The following is a 23,357-nucleotide window of genomic DNA, read 5'->3' as shown; positions in this document are numbered from 1 at the left end:
GATAGGAATATTAGTATATAAACCTTGAAACTTAATTCCTAAGTGTTAATGGTCAATTGACTATAGATGAAGTAGCACAGCAAAGTAGACTCTTTTTACTGATTTATCTGTAAGGATAACTAGTGTACTTTTTTTTCCTCTTCCTTTCTTGCTCTGCTGCTGAACTTTTAGATGCTCCCAGAAAGTTATTAGCAAAAACTCTGAAGTCAGTGTCATGGCTGCATGATGCAAAGGTAAGCAGCATTTAAGTAAAACTTAAACACATACTTTTGTTCAAAACAGATTACAAAATTTTGAGCCTGTTGCTAAGGTCTTGCACTCCTGTAGTTACTTGTTACCTGGATTCTAGGCTGGATAAGCAATTTCTTCAGCATCAGTACAGGTCTCCTGCTGAGATGCATCAAGCAGCCATTTTCTGTCCCTGAGCCAGCGTGAGGCACTGGACTTATTTAGTGCCAGCAAAAATAACTTCAAAAGAGGTATCCAGATTTTCCTATAGTGACTGACCATATGTGGGTAGTATGAAAGATTAAGTCCATGCTATGCATTTAATATCTGTATACTAACTTTCCTTCTCAAAGTAATCTGAAATAATGCAAGTTTGTCACGGAGTTGACCAGATCAATCTATGTCCGTGACAGAGGCAACAGGCCTCTGCCCTCCCCCCCCCACCCCGGTCCCACAAAAAAAATGGGAAGGAAGGAAGGGAGGAAAAGAGCAGCGGCAACAATCTATGGAGGAAAACTTATTTTACTATAATATTGGAATACAAGATAACACAATATATACAATTTAATTGAAATTGAGATTAATAAATCAGACAAGATGAGAGAGAGAGTTCCCAGACCGATTCAAACCTGAAAAGCTTGGAACGGCCAGGAAAGCACCTCCAGCACCCACTGCCAGGCAGCAAGAGAGCGCCCCCCCACCCGGAAGGGCCGGATCCCGTGACTGCTGTAATGTACAGGGATAGGTAGCTGGGATTGGGGCAGTGACACTTCAATGCCCCGTACACTACATGATGTTTTGATGTGGAATACTGAAACCATAAAAAAAAAAAAAAACCAACAAAAACATAGAACCATGACATTCCACCCCTTATTCTACATCGTTACATCATGCTTAGAATATATATATATATATATATATATATATATATATATATATACAAACAAACAAACAAAAAAATGATTAAAATGCACACATGACTATATACATATACATAGAATTAGTAACTACACTCCCCCAGCATCAAGTTTCCTTGTGGTACACATTGAACATCCCCATTCTTCTGCATTACCCACCAAGTGGATCCTGGTCCCTGGGCAAAAACTGTACCACGGAGAGGTTTGCCCTTTCCAGAAGCTGGAAGAACCCAAATTGCCTTTCCTAACATGTTCTTTACATGTACAACAGGGACTTTATCTCCCTCTACGGTATGTAGGGAACTGGATTGGTTAGGACCATCACGATTGATAGATCCTCTGGTATTGACTAACCAGGTGGCTTCTGCCAAATGCTTCTCCCAGTGCTTAAATGTTCCACCACCCAGTGCTTTTAGCATCGTTTTTAACAATCCATTGTATCGTTCAATTTTACCAGAGGCTGGTGCATGATAGGGAATATGGTAAATCCACTCAATGCCATGATCTTTGGCCCAAGTATTTACAAGAGAATTTTTGAAATGAGTCCCATTATCTGACTCAATCCTTTCTGGGGTGCCACAGGACTTGTTTCTCGAGACCCAGTATGGTGTTTCGGGCGGTAGCATGGGGTACTGCATATGTTTCAAGCCACCCAGTGGTTGCCTCCACCATAGTCAGCACATAATGCTTACCATTGCGAGATCGTGGCAAGGTGATATATCAACCTGCCATGCCTCCCCATATTTGTACTTTTGCCATCACCCTTCCTCCCACAGAGGTTTCATCCTCTTGGCTTGTTTGATGATGGCACATGTTTCACAGTTATGAATAACCTGTGCAATGGCATCCATAGTTAAGTCCACCCCTCGGTCTCTAGCCCATTTGTATGTTGCATCTCTCCCTTGATGACCTGAGGTCTCATGGGCCCACCGAGCCAGAAATAATTCACCCTTGTTCTGCCAGTCCAGGTCTATTTGAGCCACCTCAATTCTGGCAGCTCGGTCTACCTGATGGTTATTTTGCTGTTCTTCAGTAGCCCGACTCTTGGGCACATGAGCATCTACATGGCGCACCTTTACAATTATAGTCTTTGTTCAGGCAGCAATGTCTTTCCACAGTTCAGCAGCCCAAATAGGTTTACCCCTTCTTTGCCAGTTATTTTGCTCCCACTGCTGTAACCACCCCCATAAGGCATTTGCCACCATCCATGAGTCAGTGTAGAGATAGAGCATTGGCCACCTCTCCCGTTCAGCAATATCTAAGGACAGTTGAACAGCCTTTACCTCTGCAAATTGGCTTGATTCTCCTTTCCCTTCAGTGGCTTCTGCAACTTGTCGTGTGGGGCTCCACACAGCAGATTTCCATCTGCGATGCTTTCCCACAATACGACACGATCCATCTGTGAATAGGGCATATTTCTTTTCATTCTCTGGTAGTTCATTGTATGGTGGGGCTTCTTTAGCACGTGATACCTCTTCTCCTGGTGGTGTTCCAAACTTTTTACCTTCAGGCCAGTCCATGATGACCTCTAGGATTCCTGGACGGCTGAGGTTCCCCATCCGTGCTCGTTGTGTAATCAGTGCAATCCACTTACTCCAAGTGGCATCAGTAGCATGATGGGTGGAGGGAACCTTTCCTTTAAACATCCAGTTCAGCACTGGCAGTCGAAGTGCCAGAAGAAGCTGTGTTTCAGTACCAACTACTTCGGAAGCAGCCCGAACCCCCTCATATGCAGCTAAGATCTCCTTCTCAGTTGGAGTGTAGCGCTCTTCAGACCCTCTGTACGCCCGACTCCAGAATCCCAGGGGTCGGCCTCGGGTCTCTCCCGAGGCTCTTTGCCACAAACTCCAAGTGGGACCGTTCTCTCCAGCAGCAGTGTAGAGGATGTTCTTTATACCCTGTCCCGTCCATACTGGCCCTAGGGCCACGGCACGGGCTATCTCCTGTTTAATCTGTTCAAAAGCCTGCTGCTGCTCAGGGCCCCATGTAAACTCATTTCTCATTCGTGTCACATGATAAAGGGGGCTTACAATGAGGCTGTAGTTTGGAACATGCATTCTCCAAAAGCCCACTGCACCTAGAAAAGATTGTGTCTCTCTTTTGCTAGTGGGTGGAGACATAGCAGTGATTTTGTCGATCACATCCGTCGGGATGTGACGACGGCCATCTTGCCACTTTATACCTAGGAACTGAATCTCCTGGGCAGGTCCTTTCACTTTGCTTCGCTTAATAGCAAAACCAGCACTCAGAAGAATTTGGATCGTTCGCTCTCCTTTTGTAAAGACTTCTTCTGCTGTATCGCCCCACACAATGATATCATCAATGTACTGCAGGTGCTCAGGAGCACTGCCTTGTTCCAATACAGTTTGGATCAGCCCATGGCAAATGGTCGGGCTGTGTTTCCACCCCTGGGGCAAACGGTTCCAGGTATACTGAATGCCCCTCCAGGTGAAAGCAAACTGTGGCTTACATTCTTTGGCCAAAGGAATGGAAAAGAAGGCATTAGCAATGTCAATGGTGGCATACCATTTGGCTGCTTTTTACTCCAGTTCATATTGGAGTTCTAACATGTCCGGCACAGCAGCACTCAGTGGGGGTGTGACTTCATTCAGGCCACGGTAGTCCACCGTCAGCCTCCATTCTCCACTGGCTTTACGCACTGGCCATATGGGGCTGTTAAAAGGCGAGTGAGTTTTGCTGATCACTCCCTGGCACTCTAGTTGATGAATTAACTTATGAATGGGGAGCAAAGAATCCCTGTTGGTGCGGTACTGACGCCTGTGCACCATTTTTGTAGCAATCGGTACGTGTTGCTCTTTTACTCGCAGCAGCCCCACAACAGATCGATCTTCTGACAGGCCAGGCAAAACAGACAGCTGCTTAATGTTGTCTGTGTCCACAGTAGCTATTCCAAAGGCCCATCGATACCCCTTAGGGTCCTTGAAATGCCCCCTTCTGAGATAATCAATACCTAGTATACATGGAGCCCCTGGGCCCGTCACAATAGGATGTTTTTGCCAGTCCTTACCAGTGAGGCTTATCTCAGCCTCCAACACAGTCAATTCTTGAGAGCCCCCGGTCACTCCAGAAATATGGATCAATTCTGTCCCTTGGTGACCCGAGGGCATCAGAGTGCACTGTGCACCAGTGTCCACCAGTGCCTTATATTTCAGTGGTTCTGATGTGCCAGGCCATCGAATCCACACAGTCCAATATACTCTATTATCCCTTTCCCCCTCCTGACTGAGGGCAGGGCCCCCCTATTCATTACCTGTGGTAACTGGAGCAACTGCACTGGTGGTTGATCTGCTTTGTAATTCTTTCACCCGGGCTCGTAATACAGGAGTAGGTTGACCGTGCCACTTCCCCATGTCTTCTCCATGGTCACGTAGGTAATACCATAAGGCAATTCGCGGTGTACTACCCCTTACTTGAGCCGGAGAGCGTTTGCTTCTAACAGCTGAGATCTTTGATGGTGCACGTGAGAAGGAAGGTTCTTCGTCTTTAGTTAGGTTGGCTCGCAAAAATTTCATCATCTTCTTCACCTCCTTCGCTAGACTCATTTGATTATCCTGATCTTCATCCAGCGTTTCTGATACTGCTACAGGTTTGTTGCGGTTAATCAATTGAGACACTTGCTCCGTCATCATTTTTGATATCGCAGCAACGGCAGCATGAATTGGGGACAGCAATTGTTCGTAGTTTTGGAGCGTAACAATTAATTCATAAACTAAGGGCGTTCTCTGTTGTTCGTTGAATCTGTCACACGCTGACATCAGTGTAGAGGCATATTTGTCCGGCGCTGTTGTCACGATTTTCTGCCATATCTCAGGCGTTGTCCTCACTTTTTCAGGGTCGCGGTTTTGGTGTGGGTCGTTAGGAACAAAGTCAGGGTCATACAACATTTCCACCACGCCTGTTTCCCTCAAATACTGGATCCCCTTTTCAACTGTATCCCATTTTTTCATTGCAATCTTCAAGCCATTTTTGAAGGGATACTTTTCCTTCACGGCTGTTAACACTCGTTCCCAGAGGGAGGCAGCCTCATCTGAACATCGACTAATTCCTCTATCAATAGCTGGATCTCTGGCAATGGCGCCGAGTTGGCGAGCTTCGTTACCATCCAGAGACAAGCTATGGGCCCCACTGTCCCAACAGCGAACCAACCAGGAAACAAGAGTTTCATTCGGGTGCCGTGTAAACTCCTTTCTTGAACCTTGGATTTCAGTCATCTTTAGAGGCCGGCGAGTAGTAATAGAGACTTCATCATTCTCTTCTGCACGTCTCTTAGTTTTCCCTTTTGCCTTTCGCGATGGTGGTGGTTCTGAGGAGGGCCCCTCGCCTGGATCTTCCTCTACCTCCTCCTCCTCTTCTTCTCTTTTTCGTTCAAGACGCGAAGACACTCGTTTCCATTTCTTGCCCTCCACAGGAGCAACTGGTATTGTTACTGGTGTCTCCTGTGATTGATTAGATTTGACTTGTGGATTTTCCCCTTTAGCTTGAACCTCAGCTCGGAAACTCTCTCTCTCCAGAATGGTATTATATAGGGCACGGTAAGCACAAGCCAAACCCCAAATAAGTTGTACCTCCTTAGATTTATGTAAGCCGCATAGTCCCTGACTCAAATACTGGCTTAGTTTCTCAGGATCCCACAGGTGTTCAAGGGTAAAATCCCATGACACTGCAGGTCCCCATGCTTCTAAGCCTCCCCATGCCTTTCCTAAACCTCTCCATATTCCCTGCCAGTCATCATTCTCTAGTTTTGGGGAAGACTCCTTATTATGAATGCGTTGGAGTACACTCAGGAGAATTGATGACACGAACAACAACAACAACATGAGTATTAATTCAAGACTCGTAAAACGTTTGACAAACCGAGAAGAAAAACCGGAGACTGGTCTGAACATTGTGTTGTTTGTAAAATTAGCTATTCCATTTGGGATGTAGCTGTTTGTGAAATTAGCCATTCCATTTGGGATGCAGTTGTTTGTGAAATTAGCCATTCCTTCCGGGATGTAAATGTCAAAATTCAAATCATACCACATTGCAAGTAGGTGAAACATAGGTGTCTCCATCAGTGCCATTAGGTATCTATATACGGATGCAATTCCAACACACGTAAGTGCAAGATGGATTATTGGCCAGTAGGTTGTGAGTAACACCATTGCTTTAAATCCTTTACACAGCACCCCCACGATAACAAGTGGGTTCATCAGAGGTGCCTGCTAAAAAGGGGTTAATGAATTGAAGCTAACAAGAGCAGGGAAAAAAAAAGGAAAAAAAAGGCACTACCCAGACTAAGTAGTGCTCAAAGTTTACAAATATCCCAGAACACTGGCAGTACGCCTAATCTTTCAAGGTCAGGATTTCCAGCACAGAAACCTGAACTACTGATAATGCTCCCTAACGAAGTTCTCTAAGAGCAGAGAGAAAAAGAAATTTGTTCTAACAGCTAAAAAGCAGCTTGCCCCACGTTGGGCGCCAAAATCTGTCACGGAGTTGATCAGATCAATCTATGTCCGTGACAGGGGCAGCAGGCCTCTGCCCTCCCCCCCCACCCCAGTCCCACAAAAAAAATGGGAAGGAAGGAAGGGAGGAAAAGAGCAGCGGCAACAATCTATGGAGGAAAACTTATTTTACTATAATATTGGAATACAAGATAACACAATATATACAATTTAATTGAAATTGAGATTAATAAATCAGACAAGATGAGAGAGAGAGTTCCCAGACCGATTCAAACCTGAAAAGCTTGGAACGGCCAGGAAAGCACCTCCAGCACCCACTGCCAGGCAGCAAGAGAGCGCCCCCCCACCCGGAAGGGCCGGATCCCGTGACTGCTGTAATGTACAGGGATAGGTAGCTGGGATTGGGGCAGTGACACTTCAATGCCCCGTACACTACATGATGTTTTGATGTGGAATACTGAAACCATAAAAAAAAAACAAAAAACAAAAAAAAACATAGAACCATGACAAAGTTACCAGCAACAATTTCCACCTGATGGAGAAGATTTTATAAAAATTATTATAACTAGCTATTGCTTGGCAAAACTGAAAACTTGAACATAGCAGTAAAGAAAAGTGCGAGAGGTTAAAAAGCAACTAAAGAAAATAATGAAGCTGTGGTGATTTAATTTGAATATATAGATCCCAAAAACAAACAAAAAACCCCCCAACTGTAGGACATTTTACATGATAAATAGGGTTATGAAAAACCAATGATGACAACCTTATCCTGCAGAAGTCTCTCTGTTAGAAGAGTTCAAGACAAACGTTGTCACAGTGCATCTGACGAGGCAAACCCACAGAGGAATGAGAACAAACATTAATTTCCTCTCTGTATAAAAATTTAGAATGCTTCCTGAATTTGAAGTGTCAATCATTCTACAGATTTTAAACAAATCTAATTGTGAAAGATGGAGCAACTACTCAGCCTCAGTGTTAGAAAAGAAAGGCTTAACTAAAAGACTACTTACCTCCAGGTTAAATTCATTGCTGGTGTAATGCCCATTCAGCTCAGAGCACTTGATTCTGAACTTTCTTTCAGAGGTGGCAGAAGTGTACCAGTTACGGTATCGAATCTGCTGAAGAACCTGTTCATAGTTGTGCATGGTGTCCACACCTGAAATGGTGGCAGCGTTATCAGTTGGGGTGCTGCGCAATAAACTCTCTGTGCACAGGAGAAATCAAACAGCCACAGAAAATACAGGACTTGGCAGTGCATCAGATGTTCTCTAACAGAGAAAATAGCTTTCTGAATCAAAGGTAAGTCTATAATGGAAAAGAATAAATATAACCACAAAACTTCAGAATAAAGTATTAAGTACTCAGAGGGAAGAAAAAACAAAGCCAGTGTGTTACCAGCACTGTGCAGAAGAATTGAGGAACCCCCTCATTCACACATTCCAGCATGATGGTCCACAAGATCCTTCAGAGTTAAAGCAAGCAGTGTTGCTTTTTTCCTTGTTTGGGGAGTAGAGATGAGACAAAGCTGTGCTTATTCATGGAGGATAATGGATAAACACAACACCCCCAGAGAACAAGAACTAATTATTGTTTTTTGAGACAGTCTCTCCTGAAATACTTTACAGGTAGCACACCACAGCTTTCTCACAAATTTTGTTGTCCTTTCATTCCGAGAATGTAACTGTTGGTGGGAAGAAATAAGGGAATGCAACATCTATGAACATACCATAGATTGAATATCCTGCTGTGGAATTTGTGGCATCTAGATGTTTTCCTTGAAGCTCAGTACGATCTAGTTCTAAACACTCCTGTTCAGGATCTAGTTCTGCACCACTGACCAAAACATCACAGAAATCCAAGTTGTGGAGCATTTCTTCCAAGACCACTGACTTATTAGCTGTGAACACATGGCATATACCACAAAGAGAAAAGAAACAGAGAATTTTGCAATGATGTCTGAATTGTTCTTTGCTCATATGAAGCACAGTACACTTGAAGCAAACCAAGAGAAGTATTTTGCCTGTTCCGATGCTGCAACAATGAAGGTCTAGAAACACATAGTGAGATAGAAGATCAATTTTTCTATAACTATTTTTCTATAGTAAACTCACGTGCAGCAGTGAAGGCCGAAAACTAAAATTTGATTATGGAAACAAATTCATGTTAACAATTCTGCTTTTCAGTATTGATACCAGATTGGTACTGCAGATTACAAATATCAAATATATCAATGCATAGATGATTTTCTCAGTTATTCTGTGACCCATAAAAAGTCTGCATTATAGAGAACACTATGCCATCTATCTGAAAACATCATGGGATTATCATAAATGGCAAGAGTCTGTATGATATGACATAGAAAAATTAAGTCCTAAAGTGACTAGCCTTCAATAAGTATGATTAAAACAAAAATCTGGAATCACTGTAATAAAAGTAGAATATCAGTGTATTATTTTGATTCTGTGGTAAACATAGCACAAAGAGAGCACTTTCAGTCACACTGGGTCACACTGATTTCTCCACTGAGACAGAACAAGCAGCACACTTCAGCATTCCAGGGGACCCCTGCAGGTGAAAAAGGCCTCAGAGCCACAGTCATGCTGCTGCCTACAGCAACTGCCTGCTCTGCTTCTGAAGAGAGACCTGACTGGTCCTGTGACTGAGGAATACACAAGGACTACATTAGCCTCTTCAGCCTTGCCCGGCCGTGTGCATCGCTGCTGCACTTACGATGATCAAAGTATGTAGCTTCTTAGTAAGAGCAAAAATAGGAATAACTAGATATAGGTGAAAATTTATGGTTATGTTTGTTATGTATATAAGTCTATGAGATAGTATGCAGACTGAGAAAAATAATAGTGCGAGCTGTACAGTACAGGAACTGAGAGGTAGAATTCAGTAATCATTTGCAAAACAGTTATTCCCCAAGCCAATTATTATCTATTCATTTTAATTATTAGTGGATAAAAATAACAGGTGGCACATTAGGAAGTACCTGACTTCCCAGCAATTAAACAATAGCATTACTGTGTAGAATAGTAATGCTGCTATGTTCCTTCTGAAGGTGAGACCTCAGGCTTTTTAAGTTCCGAAGAGGTGCTACAGCCATAATTATGGCAACAATTGTATTTAGAAAAATGGGGATATACAAAACATATAAACTAAACTGGAGGGCACTAGTTCCTAATTCACTGAACAGTTCTGAAGATGTCATAATATTTAGGGACACGGAGTATCATACATGCAGCGTCTCTTAGATGAAAGATAATGCTCTCTTTTCCACACAGGAATTAATTTGACATACCTTAATTGTACGCAGTTGGTACTGTGATATAATGCACTTTCCAGTAATGTAATTTAAGGCAAGTTAGCATTATTATAGGGAATAGATTCAGGGAATCCATGCTTCCACCCTTGCACATCATTAATGATTTCATCTTTTTCAAGAAACGTACATCCAATGACTGCTTATTCTAGCCCACAAAATATTTACAAAGATGCATCAGGTTGTTAGGATTTTCACTTACTTAGCAAAGAATCATGCAAAAGGATGATTCCTTTAGACTATGTTTTTAAACCATATTTTTATTTGTAAACATTCACCTAGTGTCAAAGAGTAACACACGTTCTTCAGCATTAGAAAAAACTCTAATCACTGAAAATCTGTAAATTATTACATTTCTGTTATGTATGGGAAACTGAGTCAAAAGAGGACTGTGTTACTTACTCAAGTATAATCCAAAAGTCAGTAGCAGAGCTAGAAGTGTAAGAACAGACTAAAACTCCAACTATAGTCAGTAAGTACTTTCCATTGTCTCAATTAATAAATTTGGTTACAAAATTTAATGCAAATACATTAGTCAACAGAGTATGTAGAGTAGAAAGGAATTACTCTGAAGTAGGCAAGACATGAAATAGCTGCCTTTTCAGAAGCACATTCTGATCAATCAAATGAATAGGGATTTGTTCACTTTTTGATCTGTTTAAGTGAATGTCTTCACTGCAGCGTTGCTGTTGACTAATGTGGCTTAAAATGATTTGCGTGAAATGACTTTGTGCTACCTTTGTGCATTACCCTTTCAAAAATATGACTAATATATAATATTACTCATATTACTGAGTAAGCGATAATATTTAAAAGAAACCAACAAACCTCCATCATTTTTTTTTGAATGCTCCATTTTTGTGACGGTGCTGACAATCCTGATGTCAGGCAGCAGAATGACACCTCTTTCACTTTCAAATTGTGCAGCTGGTCTAGAAAAGTGGTCCATCCCACTTATTGTAATCTTGGGCTCATTGGCCTGAAGCACCATTACATATGCATCGATATCTGGGATATTAATGCAGACATCTTCACCAAAACATCTGAAAAATATGTTATTAACTGGATGTAACACATTGCACATCAAAGGTGTGTGGCACTTGCATCGTCTAAAATCCACCTGATGCCTCTTAATATTTTTTTTATTTTAATTTTATTATTTCAGTCAATTCCTTACTTTGACACTGTTAAGTAAGGACATGCATCAGTACCACATGCATCTGTAGATCAGCTAGCAGTAACAGCTCTGTTCCTTCTATCCCTACCCAGATTCACAATTACTGAAATTACAAAGAGAGGGTTAAACAAGGAGCTTTGTGACAAGCTTTATCTTTAGTAAGGTCTCTGTAAGAATAATATTTTGACATTTAACTGACATTTAACAAAGAAGTGCACAGTTAAAAAAATAAAATTAACTGGATGATGACAACTATGTATCGGAAACCTAACTTGAAATTCTCAAAGTGGTATCTAGTGAACATAATGGGGTATCTTGTCATGTGTGACTAAAAGGGCCTCTAATGACCTGTTTATATTGGACCTTTCATGGACACATTCTGGCATTCCCTAGTTTTTAGGGGGACGTATAATAGCATTTTTGTTTGAATCAGCACCGTGCTTTTAAGTTAATCTCCAAACACTCTACCTTACAAGCATGTTTGCATAGATCAAGGACAGCTCTGGGGTGTGCAAGCTGAACTCTATCTCAGTGACATGAAATCAGAAGTTGTTCTCCATAGTGTGGTCAGCCCACAGCACCAGAGTAAACCAAGTAAAGAACTGTACACAAGGGGTATCTGTCACTAGCTGGTTCTCTCTCTCAAAACCTGCTCTCAGTACTCTGCCCAACTTCTTGTAACAGAGAGGTACCCCTGGGAGCTCAGGAGTGGCAAATGGTTGTTTTACTACACAGAACTATAAACATTATTATGTAGGTTCTGTTACAATTTTAGCATGAAAATGGAAGGACAAAGATTTTTGTTCAACACCAAACACCAATGCTTCTGTGATGTCAGCCACAGAAGGATATAGACAGACAAAGACAACTTCAAGCGTAGTTATAAATGCACTTGCAGCTATGTAGTCTGTAAGAAGTAACAGGCCTCCTTTAAAAAACGTGGCTCTATGTATACTAGAAGAAACTATAACTATTTTTTTAAACGATCGTTGAAATAGTTATGCAATAAATGCATACACTCCCCAGTCCAGATTGTATGCTCCAGACTATAAACAGAATGCAAGTAAATTACATTCAAAAGAAAAGTTTCTTACAAGGAAAATATCAAAAGAAAACCACAAAGTAAATCAGTACAAAAGTAATTGAAATTCATACTTTTTGCTCAATAACATCAAAATATGATTTTATAAGTCCCTTTTTTACTTGTCTGAAGAAAGAAATAATTCATTGAAAATATTTCTAATCAGATGAGCTGAATTAAAACTTACTGGACTTTAGAGGAGACTTTGAGACGTCGTACGCCTGCAGTAGGAAACTGTCTAGAGTTGATGTAAGAGACCTTTCGGAGAGCTTGATTTATATTCTCAATGTCGTCTCCTTCCATGACAAGGACTGACTGGGAAGGGTTGAAGTGATACTGGGGGAAATGCATATGATTAGTATTTAAGGTACCAGGTACACAGTACAAAATAAGACGTTTCTAATGAATGTTGCCTAGATGTAAGTTTAAAATCTAGTGATTTAAGGAAAAAAAACAACTCTTAGTTGCTGTTGTTGGCTGAATATGTATATTGTAGACCTGGAACATTTTTTGGGTAACCATCTATATAATATCTTCATATCCACTATACTAATTAATTTTACAGTAAATTTATCCAGATTTGTCGTATTTTGCCCAGTATTATCTACTTTGCTGATACCAATTCTGCAGCTGTACAGCTAGAAACATAACCTTACTGTTGTTATTATTAGTACTATATAATTTTTTTTTAGGTCATAGGCATTCCTCATATAAAAATATTGAATTCCATAAGAGCAGTATGCAGAAATATATTTTTCCTGCTTTCTACTTAATTTTACTCTGGACAGTCTTTCTGACATATATTTCAACATGATTGAACAACAACAAAAAAAAAATACAGTGTTTCCCTCCTACATCTTCATTAATGTCAGACAAAATAAAGGGGATTCTCCTGTCTCTGTCTCATGATCAATAAGGGTGTCATGATTTAAGATGAAACCGCTGCTTGCACAAAGCCAGCTGCTGATCTGAGCCAACAAACCTTGCAAAGACAGTGGCTATTCTTGTAGCCCTGATTATTCTCTATTCCATTGCATTGAACTCAAAGCAGTTCCGCTGACCAAGATATATCTGCATAGCAAGCAACTGATTTTTATCTTCAGCATGATTCATCCTGATTCCTTTTTTTTTTTTTCGTCTTATAATTGGTCCAGCAAACCATCTGCATTGCAGAAAAAGCAGATTAGCCCCCCTAATTTTGTACCCTCAACTGACAGCACAGAACACAAAGAAATGCACAGAACACAAGGAAATGCACCCTCCTCTCATATTGCAAGGCTGGGTATTGATTATATATATATATATGAGCATATTCTATTATGTACAGACAATGATTGTCTACATTTCCTTAAAAAGACAGGTTAAAAAGTGAGTAAATAGACTGTGAAGAACAAAACAAAGTGTAGGTTCTCCGTTCAACAGAACACAGAAGACTGGGTTCAAGGCTTGCACAGGAAAGTCATAACGCTCTGAAGGGTATTTTTTTAACAAAGAGGAGTCACGACATGAGTCACAGCCCGCATACACTTCTCTTTTCCATCTGCAAAAGAATAAAATGAGCAGAAGGAGACTCTAGCTAGCTAGTTAACTTAATAGCTCAGCTGCCAGAACAGCTGGAATGCTGCCAAAGGGATTGGAGAAAGCCCTCGTCTGAGCCATTTTTGTCTTTCTCATTAAAAAAGGCTAAAAATAGCAACAGTTTAGACAGCTTCTCTGAGAGCTGTTACAGATACGTGAAAATGAGGCTGCAGACAGAAAAAGTCCAATGCTGCTGTGTCAGGAACTGAATTACAGCTACACTGCTCTTTCCTAGGTGGGTGCATGGGTGAAGTGTGTCCAAAGTGCCCTGAAGAAATTCCTCCCAACATCAGTTTGCCAACACTGAATCTGCTAAGTACCATGTAAACAGCTATTATCTGTACAACTGTGAAACATGTTTATGTGAGATCATGTATGTTTATATTTGAACAACAAAAAAAGTATTAATTTTCTGTTGAAGTTCAGCTGCCAACTGTTCCACTTTTATCCAAACTTCTTTTTGTCTGCACTGATAAGAAATCCTACCACGATTTATCTCTGACTGCTCCTTTTGTTTTTGCCTCCTGCTGTTACACTGACTGTTGATCTGGCTGAGAAAGTAAAAATGAAAGCAGGAACATTAAAGAAATACCATGCATTATCTGTCCTTTGGAAAATGAAAATGTTTTGAAGATTATTGCAAAAAAGAAAAAGGAGGACAACAGTCCTTCATTTTTCCTACCCTGCTGCTAAACAGTAAGAAAACCAATCACCTGCACTGGGCAGCAGTGGGAGACATCCTGGAGTTTTCCAAGTTCATGAAAAAACAGACAATTCAAACACTCTTCTATTTCAAAATGTGAAAAAAGGGAAGAATTTCTATACTTTTAAACATCATGCACCAAGTATAAACTTCTTTAATTCATGTAAAACCCCAGCAAAAGAACTTACTGGCTTGCATATACAACTCAAGTTCCAAAAACCCATAGCTGCTCACTGCATGCACTGCCTATTTAAAATAGTTCCTCCTTAACTTTGCACCTTCAATTTGTATTTTTACCCTTGTTTTTAGAAACATATTGGTTGTAGTACTGTATTCAGGTGTAGTACTGTATTCTGTATATTATCACCCAGACAGATATTGAATTTTATTTTAGGTCAGTCTCCTTTCTGGTAAAACAAAAGGTTTAGCTAATGAAATGTATTAAAAGGCACCTCCAGTGCATAATGCAGATCAAGTGTTAAAGTTCCACTTTCCTCTGCCAGATTGCCAAATAACCTGTGCTGTTTCACTGACTACACAGTCTGCAGCCAAAATATCTTCCCAGTTACATGAATCAGAAGCTTAGCTCTTTCAGGAGAGGGTACTGTGATTTCTGTACTAGGAAATAGCTTACCTGTGTTACTTTAGGCGAGAGAATACCTATCATCTAACAGGGTCAGTATGGGACATCTTAAAATGAATTTTTTATGTAAGCACTGTGGCAGTAATAATCAAGATCCTACAAGTGTACCCAAAAGAAGAAAAGCTGTCTTAATGAATGCAAAGCCATCTGGCCACTACATCAGTTGACACAGAGTTTCTTACTCTCTGTTCTCCCATCTTAGAAAAAGTGCTAAAGAATCAGGGAAGACAGTCATATGTATAATATGGATGATAACAATGCGTATGAAAATGTTTAATTTTAATTTCTTGATTTTTTGTTATCTAGTTTTCCTCTTGGAGTCCACTCAGAATTTCTCAGACCACCTACACTGGAACTTCTTTTTGCCTTAGATGAAAGATATTCCAATTACATTTTGCATTGCTTTAAAGCTGCTTGAGTTCCAAAGAATTACTAAATTTTGATCTACATCTACTTCCACAAGACTATGAAAATAAGCATGAATGAGAACATGACTTGGCAATTCTTACAGGCCATGAAATTTCAGCACCTTACTTTCTGAGCATCTGCCTTGGTAATAATGGAAACATTTTGTTTTGCAGCATCATAGCTCTTCTAGTGTTCCACTTTTTCTTTTCATGACTTTATGGGAAATTACATTAGTTTTAGAAGCACGCTTGTACTGTGTGTACTCTACCTCTGTCCCTCCACTTCATAAATCATCTCTTAATTTTTATCAAGGACGATGTCAGTTCATTCCTTACCTTCACTCCCTGGCCAAGACTCTCAAGTGAATTAATATCCAGACCTTCCTTGCAGGCCTGCAAACAGGAAATCACTTTCTGACTCTCAATTTTTCCAGGACGGATAGTAAGACTGGCTAGGCTGCCGTGGAAATACTGAGCAAATCTAGGCTTGGTGACTTCACCTCCTGCAAGAAAGAAAATATAAAATGATTATTGTTATCGATATAGAAAACATAAATCAAATAATTCACGTTTTTTGGGGGCTGAAAATCAAGTTTCGCCAATTATTTCTGAAGTTCCATTTATTGCGCTAAGTAGAATTGCTTTGCAGGTTGTTGGATGGTACTAGCAACCTGTCTTTAAGATTCTTGTCAGTGTTCTTCTAGTACTGTATTCAGGTGCTTACAAAGCTGTGATAACATACTTTGAGACAAAAAATGATTTCCCAAATCTGTGCCCAATGAAGCAGAGCATTTTCAAAAATGAATTGAGATTATTGGAGTGATCAAACGTGAATTTCACAACATTTTTGAGGCCTTACTTATTTATGCAGAAACTGTACCTGCAAGTTCTCTACTACAAGTTCTCTTACACAGCCTTTATCTTTTTCCTCCGAAACCAGCTTTGACAGACCAAGATATGCTCTGTGTAAACAGTGCCTAGGTCTCTAGGAATACAGTATAAATTCAGAGCACTGACTGCACACTAATGTACAGCACTACGCTAAAAGGCTTACAGTATCTTAGCCAAGCCAGCTCATTTGGTGCTAGATGAGGTCCCATCACAGTACATTGCATTAGGCCCTCTAGCTATGCTCTATTCAGCTTCACTCTATGCAACTTCAAAGGAAGACTGATCTTTAGGAGTTGTCAATAAAATGTGATTATATACTGCCTGCAACAGTGATGATAGCATCTAAATTACTCTTGGGATATTTAATGATTTACTCATTCTCCTCTAAGATAGTTTTTACAGCCTGCTTTTCCTGCAAGCATTAGCTGAATTGGTGCTTGTGAATTGCTGCCTACCTTGAGCCTGAGAGGGACCAAGAAAGCCACGCAGTAGTGAAGCCGTGCAGACTAATTGCATTAGCAGTGGATAAGCTGCTGTAATTGTTAGATAACTCATCTTCACAGCGTTTGTAGCTTTAGTTCCCAGTAACCTATTTCTGCCTGGCAACATACCTCAGGCTTGAACTTTAACTTGAAGATTTGTGTGTGGAACAGTATTAGGAATAGGGGATAAAATGGCAACTTTAGTTGAGGCTGATGTTACTGCCTGAAAGCCATCTCTTTTAATCTGTGCAGTAAAAGCACAACTTTTTCCTTATGTAGTAAGGAAAATATACACTGTTGTGCTGAGAGTGAAGAAGGTGTCTAGGCATGCTTTTTCTTCACAGAAGCAGACATTTCTGTTCTTTTATGTTAAGCCTACAGTACAAACTGCTGCTCTTTCTACTTCAAAGAAAGACCCTCAGAGAGAAATTATGTTTTTTCCCTTCTTTCATTTGTCTGTCAGTTATACAGAAAACTTCTTCTGGGCCAAATTTTTTAGAGGTTTCATGGAACCTTTCACATCAGTTTGTTCTGTAATGTAGGCCTTATCAAGACAATTGGTAAATAGCTAGTACCCTACAGGGATGCCAGTTCTTCCCAAAAATGTCATTACATTTATGTATTTGAGTTGTCTTTAAAAGCATATATTTCCACTAATAATATAACAACAATGTACCTGATGATGACAAAAACAGGTGAAACCTTACAGGAGAAAGGAATCATTGCATTTGAAGCTTCTCATATCCTTAACATAGTTCTGAAGACAGCAAGCTCTAAGGTTAAAACCTTAGGTTTTGAAATTTAGAAACATACAGTAAAAGTGTGCCAGCAGGTCGTAACAGTTCTGATGAGATGCAAAATGAGAAGCAATCTCAGATAAGCTAATGTATTTAAATATGAAACTAGTTCCTTAAAATGTATGAAGGGATAGACAAGAAGCTAAAAGAATTTGGTGCTATAGCTATCTCTGGCAGTACAAGCAATATAAACCAGCTGAAGTGATCCTACAGAACTGCATGACTGCTGCTTACATCCATGCACAGCAATTTCAGGTAAATTTCAGGTAATAAACTCATTTATAATTTTTTTTTCAATTGTTATTTCATTTCAGACTAATTCTTCTCAGATGCCATCAACAAAAAAGACTTATTTTTGGTTTGAATGTGGTGGGTACATGGCTGGTGTGTACAGCCAGTTAGTTTCCTCCAGCAAGAATCCAGCTCATGTGCTCAGACACTGGTCCATGTGGACAACAGCAGAGGACTGGGGATGATCAGGGGATTGTTAAAAGCGTGCTCCTGATCCAAAACGACTCACTAATGTGGGTGTGCAAACACAGCAGCTCTGTAAGTGGTTACCTTCAGCCTGTGAGTGAAAAATAGCTGGGAATAGCTACTGTCCTGTTGTATCAGTAGAGAAAATATACAAAACTATGCCCACAGTTACAGCAAGATGGTTCATACTAGGACAGTTGCAATGTAACAGCTGATAGCAGGATCTGAACAGACACTGGGGGATGACCTTGTCTGTCCACTAGCCCCAAGACAAGATCACCTGTGCCCCATTGTAGTACATATACAATATATATGTACCTGTACCATTCTAGAGAATTGCCAGAGATGTTCTAAACTCTTCTGAAGACAAAGGTTCCTGAAGCAGTCTACTCCATTACTTACTGATCTTTATAGTGTTGAAAGCTTATTCATAAAGAGAATGTTATCTGTCAAAATATTACCATACTTTTTCCTCTGGCAGTCTAACCAAGATCTTCCCTTTAACTGTTTCCATCTAGAACTGTAGACTCTGATCATCCCTCTTGCTCTTCCTGGAAGTGCTGCTATTATTTACTGATCACAGCTTACAGGTCTTCTGAATGTTACGTGTGTCTTACAAAGGCCATCCCTGTTAATTCAGGATAGCATGAAAAACTAGCCTTTTGCACAGGACTAAACACGAGCAATTGTATATGCACACTTACAGAACAAATACTCTTACACGTAATTAGAAAGAATATGCTGCCAGATAAGCGTTTCATAAGCACCTTTTGCCAGAGCCAAAGACATATGATATACCTGCTAATTTTATCCACTAAGGTGAATAGATGTCATTACATCCGACTCTTATCACATCACTTGTAATTGCACTGTGTTGACGTTTTCATATTCTTCTACATCAGCATTTCAGAATCTTCCCAGCTTAACAGGGTAAGTTAACTTGATGTGTTTCGGTAGTCAGCCAATTATCAGTCCCATACAGCTCAAACAAATAGAACTCAACTCCAGAAAGGTGGTACAGTAGCATTAAGACCTTCCTAATAAATAAATAAACCGTAACTTCTCAATTGCCTAGCATCATGTGTTTCACTCAGCTGTTTACTGATTATTATTAATATGCTGCAAACATTATTTCTTGGGGGATACTTCAGAAGTGAGCAACAAGGGAAATGCCAACTGTCCTTACTGTCAGTCAGGGGGTTAAGGTCGATGTCTGCAACACACAAAAGGCTGAAAAAACCTTTTAGAACAATGCCACTTACTTATCCTCATTACAGACCCTGTATTACAAATCTCAGCTGCTACTTTTATCACGCATTCTTGACACCAAAACAGAAGAAGTGTCCTTCTATGATTTGCTGATCACCCACTGGTTAAAACCATTGTAACAGGCAATTGTTCCAAGACAGAAATAGTTAAGACATAATATAGACACATGGCTTAGAACAGACTGCCAGAAGAAACCAAGAGCTGCTTCTGGAATTGTCTAAACAACTGTTAACTGCCTGGGGCACTTCCTATCTTAATGTAACAACAGTATCCCCAAAACCCTCACCCAATTCTAACTACTATCAGAAAAAAAGGAAAAATAGAAATCTTGCTTGTAGTTTGCAATACCTTTTCATACAACACTGCATAAGAATTGGTGTATTACTGTTGCAACTGCAAAATGGTTTTAGTTTTTTCAGTCACAGTTATCTGCCTGCAGATACCACAATGCATACTGCCTATACAACCTGTTCAGGAAGGCATTTCAAATGCATCAAGTTAAGTTTGGTTGTGCAATTTTTAATCTTAGGTCACATGTACTGTATATTAAATGAAGTAATATAAATAGTTTAGCCTAAAGATGGTTTAACTCCTACTCCTAAATAAACTCCTTCACATTAAATGTGAACTACATTAAAAACCAAGAGATATTTGCTAGAATATTATGATAGGACTCTAAATTAAGGCAGGAGCTCTGCGTAGACCTTCCCTGTAATGAACTCCTTGAAAAAAGAGCAAAGGCTTTGAAATTATATTAAAAAGAAAGATTCTACTATAAGAAAATCCAGCATACATTATTTTAGGTAGAGGAAAATTAATACTGATTATGTCCAAACAAAAAGTAAAAAAACATTTCTACAACTTTTCTCATGCCAGATGTGCTGTTAAAGCTGGAAACTAGCCACCATGCTTGCTTTTAGGTAAGTCACAGACTTCCTTGGACTTCAATAAGCTTTACTCAGTTTCTGACAAAATGAAGTTAGAGTTGGTGAACAGTTTGATAGGTATTTCACAACATACTTTTAGCTAAAAAAAAAAGGACTAAGATTGCTTTAGATTTTTAGTACCTTAGAATAATATTAAAGGTATTCTGTTATATATATTCAACATTAAGGCAATACTGCAATTCGCTTGTTCATCCTGTGGAGATGAAAGGGTGCAAACATCAGGTAAGGATGGCTCAGTGTATATTTGTACGTATGTGTAAGTGTAATAACACAGTGATTAACTGGCTATCATAATACTCATCTGAGTTCAAAATGTATCAAATCTTGTTTTTACTAATAGTGTGGCTTTATTCTTCGTTTTACCACCAAAATAAAGATTGGATCTTTACCCCCAAGGTAATCATAATCTAACAATTGGATTTCCTTCTAATGTTACTCACGCTGAATAGCTCTGGCATACATAAGATGCCCAAATTTTTCAAACAAAATACTGTGCAGAAATCAAACTGGTGAACAAGTTAACGAGAGAAAAGGAACCATCATTAAAGAGTGGTGAGGAAACAGAATCTATGTGAAAGCATGTTTTCCTAATTGTACAGTTTGCTTCACACCATGCTTCATGACTGCAATAAGTGAAAACAAGACTAAGCATAAACAAAAGTTTAACACGGAACAGTAACAAAGAGAACTTCACAAGAGCAGATAAGCAGAAAAGGACAGTTTCAAGTGAAAGCAGAAAACAGAAAAGGAAACAAACGTTGGTATAAAAAGTATGAAAAAAGAAATATTATAAAAGGTAGGAAAAAGGATAAACTAATATTTAAGTTGAAGTACGGCTTTGGAATGAGACTTTCAGGTTTACTTTACCCTCACTTTTATATCTGGTCTGTAACAGAGTAAATTCTTTAAATCAGTGGAATTACTGGTAATATACCATCGATGTGGTGGAATCACTGTCCCCCAGTCACTGTCCCTGGAGATGTTCAGGAAATGTTTGGATGTGGAAGGAACATCCAAACAGGATAAGGAACATGGTTTAGTGGGAAATATTGATAGGTGGACGGTTGGACTGGATGATCTTAGAGATCTTTTCCAGCCTTGATGATTCTGTGATTCCACGTGAAGAGTGCAGAATTTGTCCATAAGTAGTGAAAACAACAACAAAAACATCATGCAGAGATTCAAAGCGGAGTTGCACTTTAGACTGCTATTTAGACAGTTTGCTTAAAGTTGGACATTAAGGGAAGTATTTAAAAATAGTGAAGTCAAAAGATAAAGATGATAATATTTCATATTAAATATATAAACTAGATTGAACACTTCTTTAGATGGTGGAACTGCAAAGCTTGCTAATGTCCTACCTGTTTTTATCCATGGACTTTGATCAATTATTAATCTGGATCTCTTTTTATACCAAAACCTTTTAGTAACTTTCATTATTGAAGTATCAAGACAAGTGAAATTCCATTTTGAATTCAGAATACTACTTTCTACTGCCATATTACCTTGCCAGCAAGCACCGACTGTCAGCTGCATGGCTATGTGTGAAGGGTGAATAGGCCAGTCATTGGTCACAAGGTAAGGTTCATATGTCGTTCCATCCATGTATAAGGTAACAACAGGAAACTCAACATTGACAACATAGTAATGCCATTCTTTATCACAAATCTGAAAAACAGAATGTAAGAGAAAGATTAATTAGCATTTAGTGACTGGTGACTAATTTTGACATCCCATACACTTTTATAATTGTACAATTTCTAAATTGCACTCAGAAAAGAAACAGTTATTGCAATTTATACATTGTTAAAATTAAAGTCTAAAACTATTGTGATAAATGCATATATTATACACAAAATATATTTGGTAAAAAAGGCATTTTAAAGCACACTCTTTGAGAACAAGACATGGCTGAAACAAACAAAAAGACCATTGATTTGCGTTGCATTCTTGCTTTTGTTAATACATAAAATTAATTTCCTAATATCTATATCAACTTTTCAAAATACAAAATTGAATGTAAGAAGTGTGTACTTGGTACGTTTTGGCACTTACTGGAGGTCCCTTTTAGCTTCCATTTAAGAAAATACATAGCACTTAGATTAATTACTATCAACTTTATGATTCACTGACTGTCATTAACTATTGCACTGGTATTTAAAAAGTCCTGTTCATTGCCAGGATTTCTGTTGTGCTCTGTACACACACATATGAACTGAGTTCAAGCAGCCTCAGGCAGGCAACCCAAATCATCCCTGTGCTTCTTGTTTTAGTCTGTTTTTTCCCCCTGATATTCTGCAAAACGAGGATCCATACGGTTTCACTGATATGCATCAGTTTTGAAAAGCAATAGCCACACTGTACTTTCAAGGTGAGAATATCAGTGTCAAAACTCACAAGAATTTCTGAACAGGACAACCAGGGATTACTGCAAGACTGTCACATTTTGTTTGCAAGCTGAATCAGTGCCTCTGCAGACAGAAGCCTAGTGTGCAAATACCAACACTCATCCAACTCTTTTTTTTCCTTTATCTTTCAGATTTAAAAGTTCAAATAAATAAATCACAGCAAATTGGAAGGACAGGCTATGTTTTTAGAAATAAAGCAGTAGTTACAGTCATGCTGCTTTCAGTTCTGCAGAGATACTTGTTCTGATGTATCACGAAACTGAAGTGCTTGAATGCAGATATCCTTGCTGTTTTCATAGATGCAAGCAGAAAAGTGACATTTAAGCATAAAGCTGCCCTTGGCCAGGTTACATCTATTTCCTGCAGTATCTGCCCTTTGGAAGCAAAAGCTAATGTTTTGTTCCAGAAGACACTTGAACAAGAACTTAATAACTTCTATTTCAAATGGATACATTTATTACTGCAGACATCACAGATCCACAGCAAGAGATAAATGCTGCAAAGTGGCTGCTGGAGTCTTCCCGGTGTAAGCAGTAGACAGCACAAATATTTTCTGAAG

General features: G+C 39.4%; 2 protein-coding genes and 1 long non-coding RNA gene across 6 annotated transcripts in view; 1 reads left to right on the top strand and 2 right to left on the bottom strand.

Moving 5' to 3' along the window:
* PXYLP1 (2-phosphoxylose phosphatase 1) overlaps positions 1-23,357 on the bottom strand; it is an 858,650-nt gene that overhangs the window by 506,908 nt on the left and 328,385 nt on the right. The window lies entirely within an intron of this gene.
* Positions 1-23,357, bottom strand: part of CLSTN2 (calsyntenin 2) — a 302,983-nt gene that overhangs the window by 6,973 nt on the left and 272,653 nt on the right. For all 3 annotated transcript variants that reach the window (XM_052687062.1, XM_052687063.1, XM_052687064.1), the window contains 6 exons: positions 21,896-22,058; positions 15,864-16,030; positions 12,384-12,532; positions 10,767-10,981; positions 8,340-8,510; positions 7,624-7,769 (listed from right to left, as the gene is read on the bottom strand). In XM_052687062.1, coding sequence (XP_052543022.1) covers positions 7,624-7,769; positions 8,340-8,510; positions 10,767-10,981; positions 12,384-12,532; positions 15,864-16,030; positions 21,896-22,058 — 1,011 coding nt within the window. The remainder of the gene's footprint in view (positions 1-7,623; positions 7,770-8,339; positions 8,511-10,766; positions 10,982-12,383; positions 12,533-15,863; positions 16,031-21,895; positions 22,059-23,357) is intronic.
* On the top strand, positions 18-21,943 carry LOC128082669 (uncharacterized). Its single transcript, XR_008207771.1, has 4 exons — positions 18-233; positions 14,010-14,097; positions 15,427-20,363; positions 21,818-21,943. It is a non-coding gene; the product is annotated as an uncharacterized LOC128082669 (long non-coding RNA).

The sequence above is a fragment of the Tympanuchus pallidicinctus genome, unplaced genomic scaffold (genome assembly GCF_026119805.1).
Source record: "Tympanuchus pallidicinctus isolate F22 unplaced genomic scaffold, pur_lepc_1.0 scaffold22, whole genome shotgun sequence".
NCBI lineage: Eukaryota > Metazoa > Chordata > Aves > Galliformes > Phasianidae > Tympanuchus > Tympanuchus pallidicinctus.
This window is presented reverse-complemented; position numbering and strand designations above follow the sequence as displayed.